At 30.8% G+C, this 26,740-nt stretch overlaps 1 protein-coding gene across 1 annotated transcript; it reads left to right on the forward strand.

Annotated features, from left to right (window-relative positions):
- The first annotated feature begins 5,979 nt into the window (after nucleotides 1–5,979).
- Nucleotides 5,980–16,992, forward strand: LOC133197882 (cell adhesion molecule 2-like). Its single transcript, XM_061334065.1, has 12 exons — nucleotides 5,980–6,066; nucleotides 9,503–9,817; nucleotides 10,936–11,238; nucleotides 12,459–12,539; nucleotides 14,642–14,944; nucleotides 15,125–15,250; nucleotides 15,442–15,463; nucleotides 15,630–15,712; nucleotides 16,091–16,126; nucleotides 16,270–16,291; nucleotides 16,397–16,467; nucleotides 16,967–16,992. Exons 1-12 carry the CDS (start codon nucleotides 6,000–6,002, stop codon nucleotides 16,990–16,992), a joined length of 1,455 nt encoding a protein of 484 aa, XP_061190049.1. The 5' UTR covers nucleotides 5,980–5,999.
- The last annotated feature ends 9,748 nt before the right edge of the window (nucleotides 16,993–26,740 follow it).

Consider the following 26,740-nt stretch of genomic DNA (forward strand, 5'->3'; position numbering starts at 1 on the left):
TTTGGTCATGTTTTATTATAAGCAATTTTAAGCTTTAAATGTTGAAGTATATATATGAATGTATATATTATGTTTTTTCAGACAACTGACCAGTCACTCAGTGCTTTAAAAAGCAATGCTTGAACTTTTCTTGCTTGACTGCACTGTTGATTTTCTTGTTCATTTAAATTAAATGTTGGATGCCTTTGTCTTTGCTTTTCATTCTGATTATATTGTTCTATGATTTTTTACTGCTAATATGAGATTAAAGTGATCAATCCTGTAACTGGAAGCATAAGAACACGGAACATATTAGAATTAAGGTAAGGTTCAAGTAAAGGAAAAGTGCCATCAGGTCTCTAAAATCTTACGAATGATTTTTATTTAATGATTCTTTTTATCAATTATAGCTTAGTGAAAAACGGTGCATTGAGACATGATTTTTAGGTAAACACAAGGACAAAACATGTTCAACTATCATTTTCGATGAAAAGTAAAACAAACAGAACAATATTATGGATTTTTCCACATATCTTACTGAAGAAAATGTATCCAGATGCCTATTGTCCCCCCAAAACAATAATTTATATGATTTATATGTTCTTGAGCTTTTCTTTAAAATATTAAATTCAGTATAGGTATCGGAATTACGAGAAAATGAATGTAAGCCGGATACCTATACTCAATTTTAAATCATTTTAAAATGTTACACTCTTTAATTAAGAATAATGTGAAAATTTAATGCCTTAATCACTGATGCATAATCACAATATACAAAGAATGGTCAAGTGTTTTATTTTCAATATCGTCTACTGTATGTTTTAGTATGTTTATTTACGAGTTTAAATTGTGTTTTGGTCAAATGAATTTAAAATCATTTCAAATTGAAAGATATCATAAAGGGAACTACATTTTCTACCAAATTTAATATTAGGAGTAGAATACGGTAAAAAATAAGTTTAAATTAATTATGACATCAAAGTGGATATAAATTTAGCACCAAAAAAGACAGTATAAAATAAAGTTCTAGACCTTGATCTTTAAGAGTCTTTCAGAGTGAAAAAAGTAAGTCTTTTATAAAAAGAATATTCACTCTTCTCGTAAACTCCTGTTAACGTTCTGTGCACGAGTTGTCTTTTTCTTACAGCAGGTATTTTAAATAGTAAAAATTTATGCTTAAATATCGCAGAAATATCGCAGATCTATGACTAAAACTCTTTCGATGAAAATTTTAAAGACAGTTCTACAAAATGTATGATTTTTTGCACATTATGAAATTAAGAGATCTGGACAAGACCCAGTTTTTACATTTGGGAAAGAACATACTAAAACTTAAAATAGAAAATATTGAAAAAAATAATAGCGTGACAGGTCTGGAAATAGTCTATGGTAATTAAGTCGAATACGGCATCATTGACTAGGACGTCAAATTTTCACGATATTCTTAATAACTGAGTGTAAAACTTATTTTTCGGTCAATTCTTTAGTTTAATAATGTGCATAAACACCATTAAATTTGCCCGAGGGTTGGCTCTCACGCTCACCTATAGAAACGTCTTCAAAAATTACACTGATTATGTCATTTGCGATATCTCTTTCCTCGTTAGCTTTTAAACCGGAAGGTTTAATTTACTATTCCTGTCGTAAGGACACGATAACTTGTACTAAGAACGATAACTGGACTTGACAAGAAAAGATGATTGGACAAATGATGAATGTGAAGCAATGAAATATATTTTATCGTAAATATAACGTCTTATATTTGAAATTTATATAATCCAGTTATAAAAGACGAGTTTTAAAATATCTTTTATTTTTGCTTTGCATAACGTTAAAGCCAAATTTATACTCATTTACATTCGACCAGAACCTTTGTATGTATGGGTCATTAACAAAGTGTTATAACTATTACAGTGTTGTTGACATACAAATGCTTTATGAATTTCTTTTGGTGACTTTAACATTACATTAACATAACACATAATAACTATTCATCAACACTAACTCTACTCCTATACTAAGAGAGAGTCCAAGGTGGCAAGGGATAGTTTCATACTATAGTACCGGTCAAATTCTTAAATAAACAGAGCTATCCCCTGTTTGATGTGACATTTTATGTAGAAAAATGAATAGAATAATTATGGTATACTTGTGCAGTGTAGCAGAGTGCTTGCTGAGAAAAATAATGTGCAACAGGGGTCACTATGATGCTTAGCATATAGAAAGTTGTAAATGCGAAACTAAGACAGGTGGTCAGTTGCAGAGGAAATTCAGCTGAAATGCAGTGGGGTTTAGAAGAAGGTGTGTATCTCAGAGGGAAGGTGGATGGCCCCAGATCACTTGGTGAATTTTCATTAGGACATGCATTGATCTACAGAATACTGAGAGTTTTTTCCCGCTCGCTCGGGTCTGGGATGGGCTGTATGGGTGTGACAGCAGCCCAAATCTTGGAAAATCAAGCCAAAATCTGGGGAGGCCTCCAAGTGCATTTTCGGTACATGTGCACTGTAATATGTAATATGCTTCCATGTGGGATAAACGAAATGAAGATATTAATGTACTGTTGAATTTATGTTCAATGACATGCCATGCCACAAGAAGAAGAAATACTTAACTATAAGTATTATACTAAGTCACGAATCCAATAACAACACAAAGACATTAATTTTTTTAAATATACTGATGTCATAAATGCATGTACAGTAAAAATTATCAAATCGTAAGATACAGATGTGACTTTTGAAAAGTACCAGAAGTGACCCGAAGAACCTGCAACGTAAAAAAATACGTTGCATATCTATCTGTCATGCTCTATGATCTTTTAGATATAAAACTATTAATATCTTACAAACTTCTTCCTCTTCCAAACGCTGCCTCCTCCATTGTGAGGAATAAACTGCCAGTTTGTGTTAGCATATGTGTTAGAATTGTCATGTTATTCAAGGATTAAAACCTAGTTAAAACTCGGTATGGATTGGCACTCGGAGCGCCTTGGGTGGCTCGTGCCTCGCACACTAACCTCGGACTTGAACGGTGTTCTACTATTTTGCTTATACAATCATGTGATCTAATCCGAATTTCCTCCAAATATTATATCCTAGAAATCTGAGATACTTTGTGGCACTCCCAACAATATGTTTCTGCTTTTAAAGACTATTAACAGAATGTTGTAATCAAAATAAATACACAAGGAATAATTAGACAATTTAGGAAACTACTCTTTTGGTGAACTTTATGCAGTGCGAAATATGAAATGAGTTAAAAGGCAGTTCCGTCAGAGAAATGCATCGATTTAATGCATATTCCTCCACCAATCACATTCAAGATTTGTATGGAGCGCAGCGAAGTCAGCCGAGGATTGCCAATTAATGGATTGGTTTAATTGAACAGCTTGTTCACATCAGATTAAAAATTATTTGGAGGTGGCTATATCTGGTGGATATGCGTCCCAGTTTAATTCTCACTGTATTAATAAAGAATGAACGGCATATTGTTGTAAGTGCAGTGTCTCATTGTCTTTTTCGTCGTTCAAATTAGTCATGCTGCTCTTTATATAGCTACATTATTGGAAGTGATCTCATATACCATCGCCAGTCTTGCTTCCCTTCTGCGTTGTTTTAAACTTGGCCATTCTAGTTGATCTATCAGTTCTTATACAAAGGATTTGTTTCTGTAATAGTCAGTCACATATATAACTGCTCTTATCTGTATTTTTTTTAAATAAAATTAATTTGTATGTCCCTGTTGGTATGGGTCTCATATAGTTGCTGAGTATTCTAACTGTGGCCATAGATTTGTACGCCTTCTTTTTGATGTTACGAGATGAGATGTTTTCGTTGCGTCTTAGAAATCCAAGTGTTTTGTTGGTTTTAGTACATGTGTTGTTAAGATTAGTTGTCATTTTTGCAGCAGAAGTATTTTGTTGATGTTTCATGAGCCAGGATGTTGTTGTGTAGCTATAGAGTGAAGTTATAGAAAATTGTTTTTTCCCTTTTTTTAAAGATGTTTTGAGTACAGTACATTTGTCAGGTTGGAATTCCATTTTCTGATCCCCTCACCCCAATTTTTTAAGATCCTCCTGCAGTAGTTTGCAGTCGTTTATCTAAGCTATGATGTCATCAGCTAAGAGTCGAGCTGTAGAATTGTGGGCTCTAGGTACGTCATTTATATAGATCTCAAGTCCTCTATTAAACCAAACTATAGTAAAATTTCGTCATCTCGAACTTGATAGGACAAAAAAAAAAAAAAAAAAAACTTTGATATCCGAGGATTCGAGATATCGAGGGGAAAATACTTCTGAAAGAAGTTGTGAGGACATATCCATGGTATTCCAGATATCGGTGTTTGAGATAGCGAAGTCTAACTGTACTATTTAACATTTAAACGGATTATATGTTTTCGAGGTATTGAGTATTCCATTTTAAGTGATATGCTACTACCCTTACTGGAAAACGGACAAGTAGGCAAGGTAATCAAGTTTCACGAAATGTTTATAATTAATTTAAATATATAGGTACATGCAGATACTGAGTATTTGGTACCTAGGCTTCATGTAATACTCTTAATATAGGAGAAAGTGTCTATATTGATAATTTTGTATCTTTAGAAAACTTAATAAAATATATCTGCAATCTAATTGAAATTAGATCTTATATCAGCGCCGTATACACTCTGTGCAGATCTAGAAGATCTAATATTGATTTATAGATTCACAATATTAATACTTGATGTCTTATCTTAAAATGCTGATTGCTATCCGTCATATCAGTGTTGCTTTTTTTTTTTAAATCAAGCTGCAAAGATGTTTTAAAATTTTCCTCCTATTTCAATTCAATATATTGACATCACCATGTTGGTATACAGTTAAGATAAGAAAAAAAATCACAGGAAACAGAGAAGTGAATTACATAGTGGCTACAGCATCACGACTTATTCACATTTTTTGTTTGTTTTGTTTGTTTGTTTTTTAACGTCCCTCTCGAGAATTTTTCACTCTTATGGAGACGCCACTACTTGCCGAAGGAGAGCTGCAAATTTTGACCTATGCTCGGCACTTAGGGCCATTGAGCAGTGAGGGATCTTTTTCGTGCCAGCACCTACACGGATCTTCGGTTTATACGGTCTCATCCGAAGGATCGGTCTAAACGTCCCACAGTGGGATTCGAACCGGCGATGTAAGGATCAACTCCTTACACCACGACTCTAGAGCAGACGCTCTACCACTGCGCCATGCGGGCGACGAATTCACATTTTATACTTTACATTTTAAACTTTATATGTGAAATGTTTTGATCAAGCTAAGGTAAAAAAGAAAAGAAAAAAACAAAACAAATCATCGTCCAGCTTTAAGCAGTGTTGTTCTTCTTGAAAGGGAAGATATTAATGCTAAAGAAAAGAAGCATCTTTGAATTTTTAAATGCTGGTCCCATAGAACCAATTTTAAACATATATACATGTATATATCCCTAGCTAGAGAAGACATTTTGTTTATTCAAATCAAAATATACACATATGAAAAATCCAAATACGACAGTTTAATCAGTTCTGTCAAAAATAAGTATACGAAGTATATATTTTTTAATACTTTTATTAATATGAAATCTCTAAACTCATCTTAGTTACTTTGATTTACATTTAAATTTGACTCAGATTTTTTTTTTTTAATTTTGTAAAAACTTAAGCCCGGAGTTTAAAGTTCCCGGCTTCCATACTCATGATTGTAAATTCTGGGAAAAAGCGAACTACTATATAAATATGATATATTGGAATTTAAGAAATGAGCTTCCATAAAATTTAGAAACTCTCAATAAACTCATTTTACATGTAAGTATACATTCAAGTATTGTAAGACGCTACTGTCAATCCCCCTTTCTGTAACTGAAATCCAGTATCCGCCCCAGAAAAGTTTCCGTTTTTTATCGAGCAAAGTATATAAAATAAATCCTCTTGATAAGAGTAGCCCCAAGTGTATACATGTTCTTCATACCAGGAAGCTTTTGTAAATATAAAAAAAAAACATTATGTCTGCCATGGTTTTGCCGAGGTTTATTGTTACTATTATCACTTTATATTTTTCTCAATGTACAGGTAAGTGCTGCAAATGATAAATGGATTCATCATGTTCATTATTTAACTAACTTAATTATGAATTATGAATGAAAATTCTTAAAATGAAATTTTTTACTTTTATTAGACTAACCTGTAACATTGAGGCTAGAATTTAACATCAAAACATCAACATATTTTTGCTATTTTACGAACATGTGACTTGAAATTCGGCATGCATGAGGTTAAGACTTTATACAGTCCCTGAAACGTTCTACTTTCCCACCTGAACGGTGAGCGAACGCTGAACGAACGGTGAACGAACGCTGAACGAACGGTGAACGAACGCTGAGCGAACGATATGTGAACGCTGAACGCAACTTGGTGAACGATGTGTGAACGGTGAACGGTGAGCGAACGCAGAACTCGAACGGAGCGAAACGCGAACGCAAAGTGAACGGTGAACGCAAGATGAACGATATATTCGGAATGCCTCTGATCTTTCCCTTGCATTGAAACTATTTTATTGTTGTATAATGTCAGGTGCCAAAAAAAAAATCAATCAATCAATAATAAATAAGTAAACCAATAAATGAATGAATAAATAAGTCAATAAAATAAATTCTCCAAAATTGTCCTGAGAAAGACGATGCATGCACATTAAGTTTTAATCACACGATTTTTATTGCATTAAAACATTGCAATTGTTGCCGAACGCTGAAGTATAAGAGATATTTTTTTTAGTTGGAAAATAAAAATTTTTATTCTTATTTGATAACAAATCAGAGAAAACTTCTGACTTATAGAATGAATTAAAGTGGTTGTAACATCCATTCATATATCTCCGTGTTAAAGCGATTTCGTGTAAAGTAATGAAAAAAAAATTAATAACAAAGGTCAGTGGACGTTTTGCATTTATACGCTCGTATTTTAAATTTTTAATACAATAATATATTATGTGTCATTTCTATTTTTCAAAATGATTTATTCAGGCCCGTAGGAAGCAAATTCGTTTTTTTTTGGGGGGGGGGGGGGGCACAGCCATACATTTTCAGTTGATAGTTGAGGGGGCACTACCAAACATTTCCTGACAAGCAAAAAAAAAAAAAAAAAAGGTCATCAGACTTTTTATTGTGGGGGGCACAAGCATATAGTCTATGTTTACTATAATGATCTATATATCGGCAAATTATTGGGGAGGGGGCACGGCCCCCCTTGCCCCCCCCCCAGGTTCCTACGGCCATGTTTATTGAGTAGACTTCTTCATTTATCTGTAGATGGCCGTGATTATACTAGGACAAGATAATACAAAGATACATATTCATATCATTTGTTATAAATTCAATTTTCAGAACTTGATATTCAAGTAATATGCTATTATTGTTTTTATTAAACAGACAAATGAGAGAGAGAGAGAGAGAGAGAGAGAGAGAGAGAGAGAGAGAGATTCCGTTTTAGCCCCCCCCCCCCATTTCAGGCTTCACTAAATGTTTGTACCTATATCAAACAAAAACTCTGAAATTTTTTTCTAAATATATCAGACAGTGAAAGTAACTTTTTTTTTATCAACAAATCATATCCATTTGTTTGACAGTCATACTCGTTTTTATTTTCCTGCTTCAAGTTCACACGAAGTCCACGTGCTTGTCCTGTCAATCAAAATCATTAGACACTGTGCAGGTGTGAAAGTTTCGTCACGTCGAAGACGAAGTGCGAGTATTTCCTACAAGTTATAACATTTATTTTTATCATTTCTAGATTTGATTCCAACATTTGAATAATAATTGAATAAAATACATTGGGCATTAACACTTGAATTTGAAACATTCTCTCTGCCAATTCCAAATTCCACCGCCGACACGTGTACATTTTGAACTACTATTGTTTTGTGACTTTTTTTGATGCATGTTTGTTTTGAAACTGAATTTTTGTTCTAAAAAAGACCTTAACTTTTTTCTTAAAATGTTAATTAAAATATTCTGGAAATACAATACCACAGGGGCTTGCTCCCGGCGTGTAATAATTATTTATTAAAAAATATCATATACGGTAATACTAAAACATCACGTTTTAGTATTACCGTATATGATTTTTTTTTTTTAAAATAAATAATTATTACACGCCGGGAGCAAGCCCCTGTGCAATACTGAATAAGTAACCGATTTAGGGGGAAAAGGGGGGAGGGGTATTAATCATATCGAATGGCAAACATATAAAGTTACGGTTAAGACAGATATTTTTCTCTATAACGATAGACTTTACATATTATAGTAGAGAAAATTCTGTAGTGCATTACATTTAAAATAAATATTTCCTTTAACCACACTATCAATTTAATTCGCTCCAAAGATAATAAATTAACACGATATCCGCGAATACTATGTATAACTCCCAGAACTACTTCTATCATATTTTCTGTAGTAATTGAAAAAAAAAGTGTTAGAAATAAATATTTCCGTAATTTTGCTGCGTAATTATTTGACTTGGATAATTATATCTCCATTAACGATTTGTCGTCTTTAACAAAACAACAAAATGTTGCAGTGCTTGAAGTACTTGCACATTGCCCTTAGTTATATTTAATATTTCAGCATCGTTCTACATAGGTACAGAATGTGCTTATAACAACATTTATTTTCCAGATTAATTTAATAAATAACCTAACAGCTAAGTTTGAATAATAAAAATATATATCGTAGATATTTTTCAACATGAAATAATGATTCTTCAAACACGATATGTTAGTTATTAAATTAAAAAACCTGTAACTCATTCCCTACAAAAAGATAAGTCCTTTCACTTCGGAGTTCCGAATGACAATGAAAACTGAATGATAGGTGAACGCTGAACGCAAGGTGAACGCAAAGTGAACGGAACGAAGAGCGAACGCTGAACGCTTTGTGAACGGTGAACGCGAGCGCACGGTGAACGGTGAACGCAAAACTGTGAACGGAGAGCGAACGCTGAACGCACGGTGAACGAACGGTGAACGCACGCTGAACGAACGGTGAACGAACGGTGAGCGAACGGAAAAATGGGAAAGTAGAACGTTTCAGGGACTGTATAAGGCGACCTGCAGTTAACGCTTTTTTAAAAGGACCTTTTCGGATTTTTTTTTTTTAGATGTGAGAAGGTACTTTTGTATCTTATCAGAGTTAGACCCTTTTCTTTGAGTCCCAACGGGTTTACGGTAGGCCCGGTGGCATAGATGACAGATATGAATCACACACTGCCTCGCCAGAGATTTAGATTTTCTAGTTTACTTGTACCAATGCAGTGTAAAGTTAGTTGTTTATCCCCTGTTTAGGACCTTATCTCTGTTGTAAAACTTCATGCAAACAATCGATTGATAATATAAAGTACCATGTTGAAGCACTTGCTTTTCATTTAGACCCACTCCATGATTTTCTAAAAGACTACTTTTTTAAACATGTACATGCATATAGTGTGTATTTCTTGCTTGAATCACACGCTGTAGGACAGCTTACACTAGGTCCCGCGGAAGTGAGAGAAGGAGAGGCGTTAGTACTGACGTGCAAATCAACAGAACCTGGGGGGACATATAGATTCTATTCTTCAAATCAAGGAAGCAAAGAAACATATGGCATTGGCACAGGGAGTTTACGAATTTGTCGGTCTGAACCTCTACAAGGATACATATTGGAATGTGATTTTGACAACTGGATATTCAATTTGACAATTTCACTGCCTGTTCACAACCAGGTCATCTTCTGTGAAAGAAATATGGGTCGAGGTCAACTCATGAGCATCAATGTAACTATTTTTGTGCAAGGTAAACTCCAGTTAACAATTGAAAGAACAGATTGTTTCAAACAATAAAACTGTTTTCATTTCTTTGCTAGTATGGGAATTAACGTTGCAGCTCTTGCAGAAAATAAAAAAATACATAACGCGCGTAAGAGGGTTAAGGATTTTTATTTCTGCAATAGCTGCGACGTAAATTTCCATACTAATAAACAAAGAAAGACATTTTATTGTTTATATTTATTTCTACATAAACAAAATCATCTAAAGTAGGATTTAAAAAAAAATAAATCAAATATTGTATTATTGATATGTATGTCATTGTATGTCTCATTGATGGAAGAGCCACTGCTCAAAAAAAAAAAAAAAAAAAAAAAAAAAAAAAAAAAAAAAAAAAAAAAATCCAAAAAGCAGCAACATTGCTTGGTATAAATTTAATCTGTATGTGCAACATTACATTTTTTTATTATTATTTTTCTAAACTAACCATTTAACCTGTACTACATATCTGTCGTAGAAAAAAAAATACATGCAGTTTAACACAAATCCAGAAAAGGGGAAAAGGTATCTTTAAAATATCCCGGTGGAGAGCTGTATTTAACTATGCAGCTGCCACAATCAATTTTATAGCTAAAAATAAATGGTTTTTAACTCTCCTTCTTCCAGGCAATTACTGTGAGATAATAATTATTATGGATCACTTAAAATAAAACGGTACAATATATACGATAAATAAATAAATAAATAAATAAATAAATAAATAAATAAATAAATAAATATATATATATATATATATATATATATATATATATATATATATATATATATATATATATATATATATATATATATATATATAATGCCTGTTTAACATGTGTTAAAAACATATGTTTACGATAAATTAAAAAGAGCAACATAAATTAATATGTATACTGAAATACTTTCATAACATATGCTTACCATAAATTTGCAACATATACAAAATATGCTTAACATATAAAAAAGCAAAATATTCAATATAAATCTACATTAAAAAAGAAACATATACAATGAATACGTCTGAGAAAAAAAAGAAAAAAATATATACAATGTATTTTCAATATATGATTAAATTGTATATTTACCATAAAGGTGAATTTCTTGTAGTACCTGTCAAAAGAATCACGCTTTCTACACCACGTAAAATAGATGTTGTGTCAGGGAATATCTTTACATTCACGTGTAAAACCTTTGGTTCCAGGCCTGTGGCAGACATTTTGTGGCACTTTAATTCTACGACTTTTTCTTGGAATAATTCAGTGGTATCACATAATGATAAAAAATTTGACGTTACCAGCACGTTAACATTAACATTTACAAGGAAAGATCAAGGCAAAGTTGTATATTGCAGTTCAAACATAGTGGGAGAGTTACCGTTGCAATCAACTAAAACTTTTCTGAATGTTCTTTGTAAGTTTCAAGCTACTCTTTTTATTCAAATGTTTCTTTCCCATATTTTCTCCTTTTCTTTTGAGTTTTTTCTTTTAATCTCTGGACCGATCACGGTATTCTAGTGGTAGGACGTTCGGTTCATAATCGGTAGGCCTGGGTTGGACCCTCTTTCGCCGCACCATAAAATTAGTATTGACTGATACTTTGCAAAGCGCCAGGCATTAGAAGCGAAAGTCACGGGTCCTTCGGCTGAGACCTTAAAATCAAGATCTCCTACCTGTCACGGTAGGCGTTGGAGGGATATAGAACCCTCACTGCTTAATGGTCCTGAGTGCTGAGTATAGATGTAAATCTGAAGCCCTTCACCGCGGTATATGGTGACGTCCCTGAATAAGTGAAAAAATCTCGAAAAACATATTATCATTCAATACATCATTCAAATTAATCTCTGAATTATATAGAAAATATGTATTCATACTTTCTTCAAGTTATTTTACCTTTTATGCTGTACTGGTAAACTAAAAATGTTCAAAGCAACATTCTGCAATAAGTAATGCCAGAAATACATTACATTTTTTGTACGATCGAAATAATTTTGTTTTCTTAATGTGCGTATTATAAGAAAGAAAAAAGTAATATTTTTTGTCGAAAGCTTTGCTTCATCGGACAATATAATTTCGCTAAATCATTATAATTTTTTAAGGGGAAGGGGGCATAAGGGAGTTTAAAGTTAATATTTTTCGGTTCAGAGAGAATCTAAATATTTCGTTTTACGTAACGTTAAAATTAGTAACGCTGTTATGACGCTATCACGTCAGAAGTTGCAATTTTTAAAGACAACTCTCCATTTTTAGAGACCTCTGACGGAAAAAAAGTTATAATTTTAAAAAATGAAATGATTTTGAGAGGACACATCGGAGGTTTTTCTGTAAAAAATCTTAATCAAATTTAGAGACTGGCCGATAAGTGGGCTTAACGTACCTTGTTCTTTGCTTTGTATGCATAGTGATATCTGAGTAACAAATATGGTTATATTATTCCTATAGATATATCAGAGGTTCACCTCATGCCTGGCAATATTGTTAATATAGTGTCAGGACAGAAGCTGACTTTCATAAGTTGCTATGTTGAGAGTGCCAACCCAGATGACAATTTTACTCACCGATGGATGAAAGATAATGGCTTCAACACTTCTTTGATTTCTACAAGTCAGCTCTACTTGATTTAATTTGCCAAAGTTGAAGACAGTGGTAGATATTCTTGTACAATCAGTAACTCTGCTGGGAGCTCTAGTGGCTTTATCAATGTTAATGTGCAAAGTAAGTTTGCCTTGGGTAAATTGTATGAAATATATTGAAATACCTTAAAACCTTGAAAATAAGCCGCGGCTTATTTTAAGTTTTGGTAAGAAAGTGGGGGCTTATTTTCAAAACCGTCTTATTCTCAAATCGCGGCTTATTATCAAAACAAAAAAACCGGTAAGCATGTCATGAGCATAATCAAGGCTTATTATCAAAACATAAATGAATTATAATCGATCGATTGTGAACTACCACATTTGGCCGAGTGTAGTATAGCCAATTTCTTTTGTTCACTGCTATATGTAAAACCTTAGTAAATTATTGTTAGAACGTAAACTTGTTGAAAATGTTAGATTTGAAATCTGTTCATAGTTAAATAATATTGGAAAGCGAGTTATAATTAATTTTAGCTGCATATTCAAGCCGCCATATAAGGATGTTGTTTATAGACGTTTGCACATTCCTTTGCCACGTGCTTGCGTAATCGTAGTGCACAGGTATCAAATCAGAGAGACACTCGGTAAATCTGTAATAAAATATAATAAAACTAAATTTATTTTGATTTCCAATAACTCAGAGAAAATCATTTCAATTTTCAATGTAAACACCCCTGTATATATACGTCCCAATTAAAGCCATTGTTGTGATTATCTCAACACCTCTATTATCAATGGCTTTGATAATTTTTATTGATATAATTGAGGCGTAGATTTTTAACCGTACGTTATAGTAATTTGAAAAAGGAAATATAAAGTCTGTTAAAACTTAATTGTTAAAATAACTCGAACTCTGTTGAAAAAAAGATAATTATATCTGCGAAGATTACCGCGATGTACAAAGTCATGATTACCGCTGTTAAATAAAGATTTAAGTCGATCTCTTCAAAATGAAATTGAACAGTTTTTCGTGATTTGTTGAAATAAAATTATTTCTGCGAGGATATAGACGACATGTAATAAATATCAAGATTTCCGATACATGTAGCTTAACAGTAAAAAAGAAAATAATGCAATAATATCTCGTGCTTTGTTGAATAAAATCAAAAATGTCATGGAATGTTTATAATAAAATAAAACAATTAAAATAATACTATGTTCAATATCTTGCATGTAGAAAAAAGAAGTATTTTTTTTATATTTTATTCCTAAATGGCATTGTCATGACCGGCTTATTTTCAAAACAGGCTTATTTTCGAGTAATTTTCTATGCAAGAAATAGGTGGTTTATTTTCAAAACCGGCTTATTATTAAATCCGGCTTATTTTCAAGATTTTTGGGTATTATACTAAATTGTATTCGCCACCTCCATACCTTTTAATTATATATTACCCAAATAAAATTAAATTAATGTTAGTTTTTCAGACAAAAACCTTTTCAACAACTCTAAGATGTAGCTTTGTAAAGTTTTAATTTTAAATACTGAAAAAAGAGACAGTTCTTTTAATGTCTGTTGTTTTTATCAATCATGATAAATATTTTTTGGTGATATTACACCCAAAATGGTACTATATTGGACTTGAAAATAGTTATCCTTTATTCTGTTTTGACATATATAATACTTTGATGGATAAATTTTCTTTAAAAATATTTTAAAAACTTAAAATTTAGAGATATTTTAAAAAATCAAAAATTTAAGAATAGAAATCATGAAAATGTAAAAGTGGTTAATAGTAGACAAATATAGATAAAATGATTCGTCAGAGTGTGCTCTTTTTTACATACATTTTTTCCCCTATAATTATTCATATGTTACATAATGTTGTGAAGAAGAATAAGAAGTTGCGAGTAAGCACAAGGAATATAAATAAGATGCTATGGTAACAATTCATGTCTAAATTTGCTAATTGCTTCAAAAGGGTGTTGCAAATCAGAATAGTTTGATATACTTTTAAGGTCAAGGAAGTAAATAATGTGCTATGGTCCTTCTTTGAAATACATGGATTGTTGCTTATTTCTAGAGGTGAAAAAGTAGGCTGTCTTAAAGTTAAACTGGCATGTATGGGTCACATGGACTGAATTTAAAAAAAGTCAATAACGTTGTATTTGAAAAAGTTTAAACTTGGCACATATATGTATGTAGGTTGATATCAATGTTTTAAAGTATTTGTTTATTAATTTCAGAAAAACCCTTTCCCCCGCCAGTTATACAGGTTGTGTGTAAAACAAACTTTGCCTTTATTTCATTGACGTCATCGTTTCTCGGTATTGAAGGGAAGCAGACTTTGCAATACAGCAAGATTGATGACGTTTATGAAAATGCAACTGTTGAGGTGTTGAATAAAACCCAACCTGAAATTAATATCTACAAAGTTTTGAATTTGTCACCTGGAACAGAATACACATTTAGAATCCTGGTTTCTAATGTTTATGGTATCACTTCCTCAAAAAGACATAAGTGCTCAACAGACATAGATGCACAAACAGGTACTTCTTTTATCTTTTTTCCATGATACAGCATGTTATAAAAAAATGCAACAATTAATCAACAACATATAACAAATGGTACAAATAATTAACATAGTATGAAAAATGCTACAGATAATCAATATCGTATACATGTATAAAAAATGGGAAAAAAATAATCATGGACTTTAAACATGACAGAAAGAATGAAAAACTGTGAAATGGAGTCGATCATAGGAGGCACCCTTGGGGGCATTGTTTTTATAATTATTCTGCTTGTTGGTGTTACTGCGCTGTATAAATCCAGGAAGCAAAGGATTGATAAAGGTATTATAAAGGATTTCCTATCAAGGACCAATATCAAGTTGTCTTATTTAGAGATATTGTGTAAATTTACTTATTAAACTCTATAAATATACTATTATTAATGTAAGAGAAGTGAAAATACCTAGGGTAATTTTATAGCTTTTTTTAAATTTATAATTTTATAGCTTTTTTTTTCATTGGTTCCATTTTAGGCAAAAGTGTTACAACTAACAGGTAAATTTAAACCAATGTTACAGTAATAAATTGTGGTACTATAGGCATAATTTTGATTTATGTAAACAAAATTAGATAAATACCGAATCATGTTTAGCGGAATGGGGAAAATATTTATGTATGCATACATTTTTGCTAATGTTTACATGTTTTATTAAAAAAAAAGAAAGCAGGATGTCAGTTATGTTGATCAAGTTTTACCCAGTAGTGACCATAGTTATCAAGGATTTTCTACCAGTATCAGCAAAGGTAACATATATCAATCCCTGCGATTACTATAGGTATACCCTCAATCTCTAATTTAAAAAAAAAATATAGCAAATGTAACCTCTATCAATTTTCTAAATCAACAATTGTAGCTATAGGCTATAAATATTTTCTTATTTCAGCAAATGTATTTTCTTCCAATATTCTACCAACATCAGTAAAAGCTACCTCTATTTTTTTAAACAAATATTAGAATTGAAAACACATTATAACATCTAGAAGGAAATTTTGTCGATTGTTTTATAGGACCAAACAAGCAGAACTCATTCAGTCCTGTGTACAAATTATAGTCGTAAAATATTATGTCAATACATTTGCATAGAATTAGATCCTTTTTGTTTGTATTGAATTTTGTTTAAGAAACGATGAACACAAATACTTATGAAAAGATGGAAGGTAAATAACTTAAAATAATTTTAATAATGAAACTTAATTAACATGAGCTTCATGTATACATATACAATTTGTAATTTACATTGACAGTTTTAATAAATAATTACTTTGATTAATTGATTCAATTGTATTGTCTTTTTTCACAGAATGCCACGAGAGAGAAAAAGGGTAAAACCCAAGTATATGTTACAAATGTAGATAAGCTTAATTGCTCAAACTCGGATAAAATAAATTGGGTTATATATAATATAAGATTAAAATTGGATATTGTAGATCTGAATATATGGAATTAACACACCCATGTAAACGAGAAGAAGACGAGATGAGCAAAACAGTAGATACGGGTGCGTTTATGACATAATTGTTTTTGCTAAATTATATTAAGTAATGCTTTTACTCAGGACTAATACATTACGTAATATCAACAATATTGTCTTTAAACACCTGTACATTATATATTTTTATTAAATTAAAAATGAAAAGTATGTACTCGTATACAAAATGTCTTTTCCAAGAAACTTAGGTGTAATCATTATCAAATTACTAATCAAACAATTTCAAAAGATGACAGAGATATCAAAAAATGTAATTTTCTCTTCTTAGTTATAAAACTGCATTGTCAAGAAATTCATTATCAATCATGCCAAAGGGTTACAGAAATCGATGGTGAAATATGCACGAATCTATTTAAATTTACAGGGTCTGAGCATAAAAAATCTTGAAAGGCAAAGTCTTTTACCTTACTATGATTGATATAAGAAAGAGATATTTAATTTTTGATGGCAGTACTGATTATTTTTCAACTATTTTAAGATTTTCTTTTTTTTTTTTTTGTTATTTCAGGTGGAATGTACTCTGACATGAAGTAGTTAAAAACTGAAAAAAATCCACCGAAAATGTTTAAATAATTGAACAGTTTTTCTGGTGAAAATGTCAATGACATAGTTACATTATAAGAAAGAAAAATAACTGTGAAAATTAACCCTACAGATAATAAAACCCAGAGACCACAACGCTCTCCTGAGTCACCTTGGCCCCGGTGTTCTTCATCAGAAGATTTAAAGGATATCCGCTTCTCTGCCAGGAATAATACCTCTTAGGATTATTATTTATATGAGTATGTCTCAAAATGAAGTTTGAAATTTTTTTTCCTGCAAAAAATTTCATCTCATACATCTTAATATCATTCAAGGTTCTTGGAAAAAGTGTCAAATTTTATTACCATGAAATCAAATTGGACGTAATCTGAGATAACTTGCAATGATTTAACATGCATAAGTTTCACACAATGTGACATAACAATTGAAGTCAACAGATTAACTAAAATACCTACCTTTCATGAATTTAAAAGAACAAAAATACCTACAAGGGCTAGTCAATAAATTATGTCCTGAACTCTATGATACACAATTGAGAAATCATATGACATTAACCTTAGCTTTCTCTCATGAATGAATGTTTAATCAACCGATAATCCTATAGGTGACCACATTTTATCATACAGTGTCATTGTGAGACGATAGAAAAGACAGGCTATTCGAGACACTGCATTGAAAATGAATGGTAAAGAATAAGTGAACAAGATTGAAGTTAGAAGATTCATTAAAGCTGCTGTAAAACGTGGTAAGAATCCCAAAGAAATATTCACTGAAATATGTGATATTTACAGTAACAAATGTTTGTCTTATAGACAAAATGAGCAGGTAATACTATGTGAATGATCAAAAATGATAAAATGGGCATCAAAGATGATTACCGTCCTTGGAGACCGATGCAATGTTTGCTAAAATTCAACAACTTATCACGAGTGATATTTGATTGATTATTCGATGCATAGCAAATTTAATAGTCATATTTTGGGGGTTAGTATGCTCTGTTTTAAAGAAACATTTGACTCTGAGAAAGCTTAGTACGCGATGGTTACCGTATGTTTTTACAAATGTGTGAAAACGACAACATAAAAGAATGCCCAAAGAATTTTTTGAAAAAAATGTGGCTATACACGTTTGTCTGAAATTTTAACAGATAATGAAACCTGAGTCTGGATCTATCACTTTGAACCCTAAAAAAATTAACAACAACTTTGAAAATGTAGTTGACCAAAAAAGCAAAAGTACCGAAATCCAAAGAGATGCAAGAGTACAAGGAAAGTTTTATATGTCATTTTCTTAATTGTGGTGGTCTTATAGTTCAGATTCCTATTCGGGAAGGCCATTTTTGGAAGAATGTACGAACAACAAGTGTTGCAAAAAGTTCGAAAGGTTAATGAGAAGAAGGAACCAGAATCAGACATCTGCTACATTAATTTTCTTCACGACAATGCGCCAACACACCCTACAAGAATGGTAAGGGAGTGTTTGGGAAAAAAGTTAATGTTTTGTCACAACTACGATATACGCCAGATCTTTCCACTTCGACTTGTTTCTTTTTCCAAAGTTTAAAAAGAATTCCATTTCAGTAAGAAAAAAAAAAACAACTCCAGGAATTCATAGGATCTGCCATATTCCAGTATATAAAGAGCATGCCCAAAAATGTGTTTAAAAACAATTAGGAATTGAATTAAAATATTACAGACATATGTTTCAATGAAAGGAGAGTTTTTTTAAGGGTTTTAGGGAAGTGATAAAGACAAAATCATTGAAAAATGCCTTTTTTTTCTTTCCGATCTCCAAAGACATATTATATTAAACAATTGAACAGCCCTCGTACAGAATTATCACTTCAAACGATTGATCTCTATTGAGGCTCCACTGTGATGCTGAGAAAATGGATTTAAAAGTAAAATTGAATTAACACTATCGAAGTGCACTTTCATATACATTTGACAAATAAACATATAAATGTTGTTCTTTAGAAGATTTTTAACGGTACTCTTCTATACATTCATATACATGTATAATTCTGGCCCCGACGTGACAGCATAAGCAACTATTGAATTACGCTGTATGAATTTCACAAACGATTTTCTTGTTGTCATGTCGAAAATAGATTTTTAAAGATTAATTGTTATAAATTATACTTTAAACTTTTCAATCCCCCCACATGACTCCATTTTAACCACGTTAAGAAGGGGGTGGCGAGGAATTGGACAAAGTTTCTCGAAACTATTGAATATGTTCATAAAATATTGTAAATGTACCCTTTATAGTTAAAGACTTTAATTTTCAGTTTAAGTTTTAGTATAAATTTATATTTATATATGGATGTAAAAGATGTTTAGTCTTCTGAGCAGTTGATAATTCATAAATAATTTGAATTGTATCACCTATTTGATTTGAATAATTGAAATTACCTATTCAAATAGGTGATAACATCCATTCAAATCAAATAGCTTATAGGTGTTTTCACCAATAGGAATAGGTGATATATTACCCCTTAAATAGGCGATATCACTTTTTCATTCAAATTATAAATGAAATAACAACTGCTCCCAAGACTAAACATGTTTTGCATACATTTACTCTGTACAGGAAATAAATAGTTCAATCTCTTTGTACATAAATAATTATAACAGAGAGAAAGTATCAATGAATATAGCAAAACTGACTGCAAGTAAACCTTGTATAACTTTACGGAGATCGATTACATATGGTATTTTAAAATGTTTGGACAAAGAACACGGGGAAAAAGAGCAGCCCAAATATGCTTTGGGTCAATGGAAATCTAGTTTTCTTTATATACAAATTCTGTTTTTCTATGGTCTTTTTTGTGTACATATACATTGTAAATTAAAAACAGAGCCCCCTCCCCCTCTTTATTGCCATAAATGATCTTATTCGTGCACATATTAATTGTGCCTTTTCAAATTTTATCCTTTATTTTGCATTAATAGATAGTCTTGAGGAAGGAAGCATTCATAAAAAAGGTTGTCCCAAAATTCCGTAGACAAGCATTTTTTTTATAGGAACCTGATGTAATACATTATTGAAACTTTGTACATAAATAAAACTAATAATAACTTATACTTTTATGCCACATTTTGAGCAATTACACAGTTGAACCCTATTTAAGTACAGTTTTTCAGCGTTTGGTGTAAGAAGGAGGCGCAGTACACATAAATTGCAATTTAAAAATCGATATATTTAGGACAACTCTTGAATAATCACCTTTCTTCTCGATCCTTTCTATTTTCTACTCTTTTGAAGAAAAATGAGATATGTAACGTTTTACCCATTTTTTTTCACCTGAATAATATTTGCAAAGAATCTTCCTGGCTGTGTCCGTGATTGGTGAGTTGATAGAGTCGCAGCAATACATGTAAGTGCAACAACTATTTCTCTTGACATCATCCCTTTTGATGCTTTTCAGATCCCTTGGTCCTTTAGCTTTCCGTAAATTTTAGAAAGTTATGATGAACTTATGCTATTTAATTTATTTGAAGGCAAGTATTGTGAGTTTCTGTTGTCACATATCTTTTAAAAGCCGTCACCCCCAGCTGTGAACCCAGGTTCGTCCTCCCCGAAAAGTATCTATTCGTAGTTATGTTCCCGAGAATAGTATATGTATGGTAAATTTTCGTTAATAGCATTTTTGGTGCTACAAATCTATATGTAGCTGAAATTATTCATTAAATGGACTTTATGTTTTATATAAGGAAATTATAAAGTTTACATTAAATTAAAAAAAAATATCCATTTTTGCATTAATTCATACCCGGAAGTATAATATAAATATGAAAATAACTTTAGATGGCTGTCAAGGCGTTTCTTAATTCTATTTTTTGTGTTATCGTTTTATGTTTTTATCAATGTGCAGGTAAGTATTATAGATAATGCTATGGGTCATTGTACACTTTACTTATCAATGTGAATTCTTTAATGTAGTTTCATGCCTTTTTAATCATTAATATGAGAAAGCTAGATTTTAAATATTGGTTACATTTTGAAAATGATTTTTCAATACAGAATATCGTATCTGTACATGTAAATGTGTTATTACATTTACATGTACATGTGTTATTACACTTACATGTGCCCTCCTCTCTTCTTAAATAACATATCAGTTATGATTTCTATATATGTATATTGTACTTATACATGCACATTAATATGAACGATCATAGGTGCTTTTATGACATAACATATTTGTTCAACATATGTTCATTTATACCGGTACTTTCTTTGCGCATTATGAGTTTTTATCTGTATACTTTCTGCAGTTGTAGAATGGGTTTTTATCTCTGTGTCAGTTAACATACATTTATTAAGTGTACATCCTTAGTAAATACCACTTGTGTCGTGTTCATCTAAAAGAAGAATCCATTGAAATGTTAAGTACTATTCCACGTAAGAATCAGGCAGGGGGCGGCACATGAGGTGTTTCAGATTTTTTTTTAAAACTTTGCATGTTGGTAGAGTATGCTTAGTTACTTCCAAAAAATAAAATAGATTTTTATCAAGTCAGTGTCTGGTTTCCATGGCAACAGAAACACTGTTTTCGGCATTATTTGGCTGAAATTTCCTCAAAAAATAGGCAAAAATGCCAATATTTAAGCTGAAATAAAAAGAAAATCAAAAAAGAAATCTCAGTTATGTTTATTTCTCACTCAAATACAGCACAGCCAGTTACTTTTCATAATTAATCAAAATATTTCCATGTCCAGTAACATGGTCTAATTTTAAACTGAAAAGGGGAGATAATCCAAATGTGCAAAAACATGAAAATATCAATTTTTTGAGGATTTTCAGCTATCCAAAAATATAAAAACCCAACAAATGAAAAGGCCATGCGATTTTCAAAGACATCATACTCTGTGGCTAATAAAAGAATAAAAACATTTTTGTGCAAATTATTTTTCATATATGAAAACTGAGGATGAATTAAATACAGAAAATAGCATTTTCCTATTTTTTCCATAGCTGGTATATGTCATAAATGTTATGCATGTGGAATGAATTATACATTCAAATAACTATTTTTTTTTAGTTTCCAACTTCAAATACAACACAACAGGTTACTTTTTTAAATTAATAAAAATATTTCCATATCCATTAAGATGTTTTCATTTTTAACTCAAAAGGGGAGATAATCCAAATGTGCAAAAACATGAAAATATCAATTTTTGAGGAGTTTCAGCTATTTAAAAAATATAAAAACCCCAAAACCAAACCAAAAGGACATGTTATTTTCGTAAACATCATACTCTTTGGATAATAAAAGAATAAAAACATTTTTGTGCAAATTATTTTTAAATATATGAAAACTGAGGATGAGTTTCATACAAAAAAAAAGTTTTTGTATTTTTCCCCTTAGTCAGGTATATGACATAAATGTATGCACAAGAAATGAATTATACATTCATATAACTATTTTTTTTTTTAATTTCCAACTTCATATACAACACAACATGTTGCTTTTCATTATTAATAAAAATATTTCCATATCCATTAAGATGTTTTAATTTTTAATTTAAAAGGGGAGATAATCAAAATGTGCAAAAACATGAAAATATCAATTTTTGAGGATTTTCAGCTATCAAAAAATACACAAACCTCAAAACCAAATCAAAAGGATATATGTTATTTTCATAAACATCATACCTTGTTGCTAATAAGAGAATAAAACCATATTTGTGCAAATGATTATTGAAATCCTAGTAAAAATTATTAGGATGAGTTAAATACACAAAAAAAGCAATTTGCCATTTTTTCCATAGTCTAGTATATGCCATATATATTCAACACAATATTTCTCAAATTTTGAACAACATTTCTCGTTATTTCCATATTCTTTAAACTGTATAATGTTTCAATATTTAACAAAAAATACATTCACAAAAAATCTATATCCAAGTTGCCATGGTTATTAAAAATGTGTGTCAATATAATTTCTCGTAGTTACATGTACTATTCCAAATAAGAGTCAGCCAGGCAAGTAGTGGTACATCCATGTCTACTGCTTAAGATAAAACTTGTATTGTAAAGAAAACTCATTACTAATATGTAATGCATGTAATAATTTTGTTAAGCATCAATGCCTTGTTTCAATGGTAACTAAATTTGCATTTTCATGAATCTATATGCTCTTAATTAGTTGGGGAAAAAATGCCAAATTTTGAACTTTTATTTTATGCTAGTAAAGAAACATAGGCAATCTCAGCAGAAATGATAAGTTATTATGATACATCTTTCCAGTCAATATATATTGCATAATAGATTTGTATATTTATACACCAACAAATATAAGTGCATAAAAAGCAAGCTGAATCATTAATGGCATTAAGTATGCAATTTTTTCTCAAACTCTGATCCACAAAAACAACAACGACAACAAAACAAATTACATTTTTCCCAAGAAGCATAACAAGGAAGGATTGATAATGAGAGGAAAAAAATGTATAAAAAATCTATTTACAGATAGACAATCACACAACAAAAATACCGTAGACCCTTAAAGTTAACCTTAATCACAATATCAAATTTATACAATCAAATGGCACAAATGATCCTCAATTTAATCTTTATTTAATCTTTTGCTTAAATGGGCAGCAGTTTCAATTAAGCATGTAATAAAAGACATGAAGAGTACAAATTAAAAGTATAAACACTGTAGTTAAATTGAAATTATCGCAATAGGATATGCTATATAAACCCCGCCTGGTATTTTTCGAAACTAATTCACTGAAAGATATAATTATACACAATGAAATACATTATGGTGATATACATTGACTACTAATCAGCATGCTGAAGGAATAATGTATATGTGTTCAATACCTGCTGCAACAAATCTTGATAATAACCTAAATTCAAATACAAACCAACTTTTCAACTATTCATAGGCTGATGCTTGATGCTTTTTTTTAAAGTCTAGCAAGGATATGCAGACTATACTTTAAAAATGATTTTTGGAATAGCTGTAGAAAAAAATCTTTATCATAGAACAATATCATGATCTTTAAGCATTTTTCAAATACAAGTTCCCAACTCCAAATACTTGCAATTATATGTTTGTGAAACAAAAATTTTATCTCTTTTCAGTAATAATGAAAATAGATAAGTCTACAAGACTGGATCAGATTTAAAAGATTCATTAACAATCACCATTTCTTCAAAACACCAAAATGTATGAAATTTTAAATAAATATCTGAAATTTTAATCTGCATCTATACATCTTTCATTACTAGTCATTATTTCATTAAAAAAGAGTCCTGTGAAACTCAGACTTGATCTACATTTTTTCAGACTTTATCTACATTTTTATTACAGATGATCTACATTTTTTCAGACTTTATCTATATTTTTACAGACTTGATCTACATTTTTTCAGACTTGATCTACATTTTTATTACAGACTTGGTCTACATTTTTTCAGACTTGATCTACATTTTTATAGACTTGGTCTACATTTTTTCAGACTTGATCTACATTTTTACAGACTTGGTGTACATTTTTTCAGACTTGATCTACATTTTTACAGACTTGGTGTACATTTTTACAGACTTGATCTACATTTCTACAGATTTGATCTACATTTTTACAGACTTGATCTACATCTTACAGACTTGATCTACATTTTTACAGACTTTATCTACATTTTTATTACAGACTTGATCTACATTTTATCAGACTTGATCTACATTTTTACAGACTTGATCTACATTTTTACAGACTTGATCTACATTTTTACAGATTTGGTGTACATTTTTCAGACTTAAAAGTGTACATAACATGTATTTTTAGAATTTGACATTCGTACAGGATACATATATATAAATAACAAGACAAGAACTTTAAGATTTTAATGTAATCTTTAAGGATACTTTTTTAAATTTTGTCTAGAGATAAAACAAATTGTTATATCTGCATATCATTCTATTTACATTTAAATCATTGTTCTACGATATTGTGCTCCTTATTCGAGATGGATATGAAGGTTAGTACAAGAAATAGCAGTCATAAATAGCATTAAACAATTAAGAGAAAAGGTGTAACTATCAACACTGGCATAAATAATTACTGATAGTGCCACTGTTGCTGTTGATACTGAGATTTGTTGATAATTACTGAGATTATTTCTCTGAACCCAGAAGATGTTAAAAACACTGACTTGAATGGGAGGGGTATTGGTTGAAAGGAAGAATGAGGAAAGGATATCCGTTAAAAATCTTTTTTTATTTTTAAAAATATATTTCAGTAAAAAATAAAAATAACTGGGAGATAAAACTTTTTAAAGACTTTTTTAACTCTAGCTGTTCCACTAATAGTTAAAAATTAAAAATAATCCTTTAAAGCTTGCCCTCATTTTTTTTTCAATACAGTAGTTGCTACACATTAAAAAAGTTCTGTTGAAAGCAGTTTCAGAATTTCTTGACAAGCCAAAAAAATATTTAAATAATTAAAAGCATTACTTAATAATAATAATAATAACAATAAATAAAAAAGAAATAGAAAACAGTTAACAGGACGTTTTAAAAGACACACGCATTACTGTAAATGAGCTTAATGGAAGTATTGCAATTATTTGGACATCGCTCGATCTTTCCCGCTTCCCACGGGCGTGTTAAACAATTTTTTAATTCAAATTCAAACAAGGAACAGAGGATGTTATTTATATCTAATGCTTACCATTGAAAGAAAGATGATTACAGAAATAATTTTAGAGAAAAAGACAATATCCCGGTTTTGTTTCTCATTTTGAAGATATTCTAGACTACTTGCAAGTCTTTAAAAAGTAATAAATAGAAATGATAAGTTTTTATTTTCACTAATCACAACGGTGCCTGATGTAAATTGTTTTCAAAATAGAATTCTAAAATTTCCTTCCAATTAGTTCATTACATGCAACAGATGTGTGCTGGCCTCGGAATTATTCTTAAACTATGTGTTCTTTGAGTCTATAACTCGATCTTAAGTAAATATATCTAATAAAACATTTCTCAGATAAAATGTTAAATTATATTAATAAGTATTTTAACCCCCCCCCCCCCAAATGCATTACCTTCATCCTGTAATAATAAATATTCATTTTAAGAATCTTCTTACTATATCCCCCTTTTTCTACCTTAAAATGTAGAATACACAATAACATGTACCCAACAACGAGGAAAATAAAAGGATTAGAACCACAGAAATATGAAGCTTGACAATGCATTTTTTTTATACATCCCGGATCCTTCTTTAGCTAAAACTAAATTATTTCCCCTATAATCCGAAGTAGATTTTTACAAGGATAAACATTTTTTTTTTATTCATTTATCTATCTGTTTATATGTACTGAATGTATTTCTTCTTAAAAGAGACATTCTTATTTTATAATTTACTCATCAAGCTTATACAGCAGGGACACCTATATAGCTATTGTGTTATTTCTCGCTACCGTACAGTGTACATCACAGCGCTTCCGTTTATGTACAATACCCATAAAAGTCTTAGGACCCCATCACTGTGTTCAACAGTAATCAGACAAAATATACTCGTAACATATGGGATGAATAATAATATTTTTGTGGTAAATCGAACAGAATCATGTAAACCAAATCTAATTTTAATATTTTGATGAATTTAATGAGCTAAGTGCAACAGGAAAATAAGTAACAGAAACTGTTAATGAGGGATAGATTGTGAATTAAGTTAGAAATGATTCATACTGATATAAAACATGCTGATTCTCTGTTA

Source organism: Saccostrea echinata, unplaced genomic scaffold (assembly GCF_033153115.1).
Source record: "Saccostrea echinata isolate AGI-Se365-2 ecotype Australia unplaced genomic scaffold, CSIRO_AGI_Sech_v1 ptg000032l, whole genome shotgun sequence".
NCBI lineage: Eukaryota > Metazoa > Mollusca > Bivalvia > Ostreida > Ostreidae > Saccostrea > Saccostrea echinata.

Excerpts from the sequence above, each read along its gene's own strand:
- LOC133197882 (XM_061334065.1), top strand. The coding sequence starts at position 6,000 with ATGTCTGCCATGGTTTTGCCGAGGTTTATTGTTACTATTATCACTTTA. Across the intron at positions 16,292-16,396 it reads TGCCACGAGAGAGAAAAAGG|ATCTGAATATATGGAATTAA; the intron begins GTAAAACCCAAG and ends TGGATATTGTAG. Across the intron at positions 16,468-16,966 it reads GAGCAAAACAGTAGATACGG|GTGGAATGTACTCTGACATG; the intron begins GTGCGTTTATGA and ends TTGTTATTTCAG.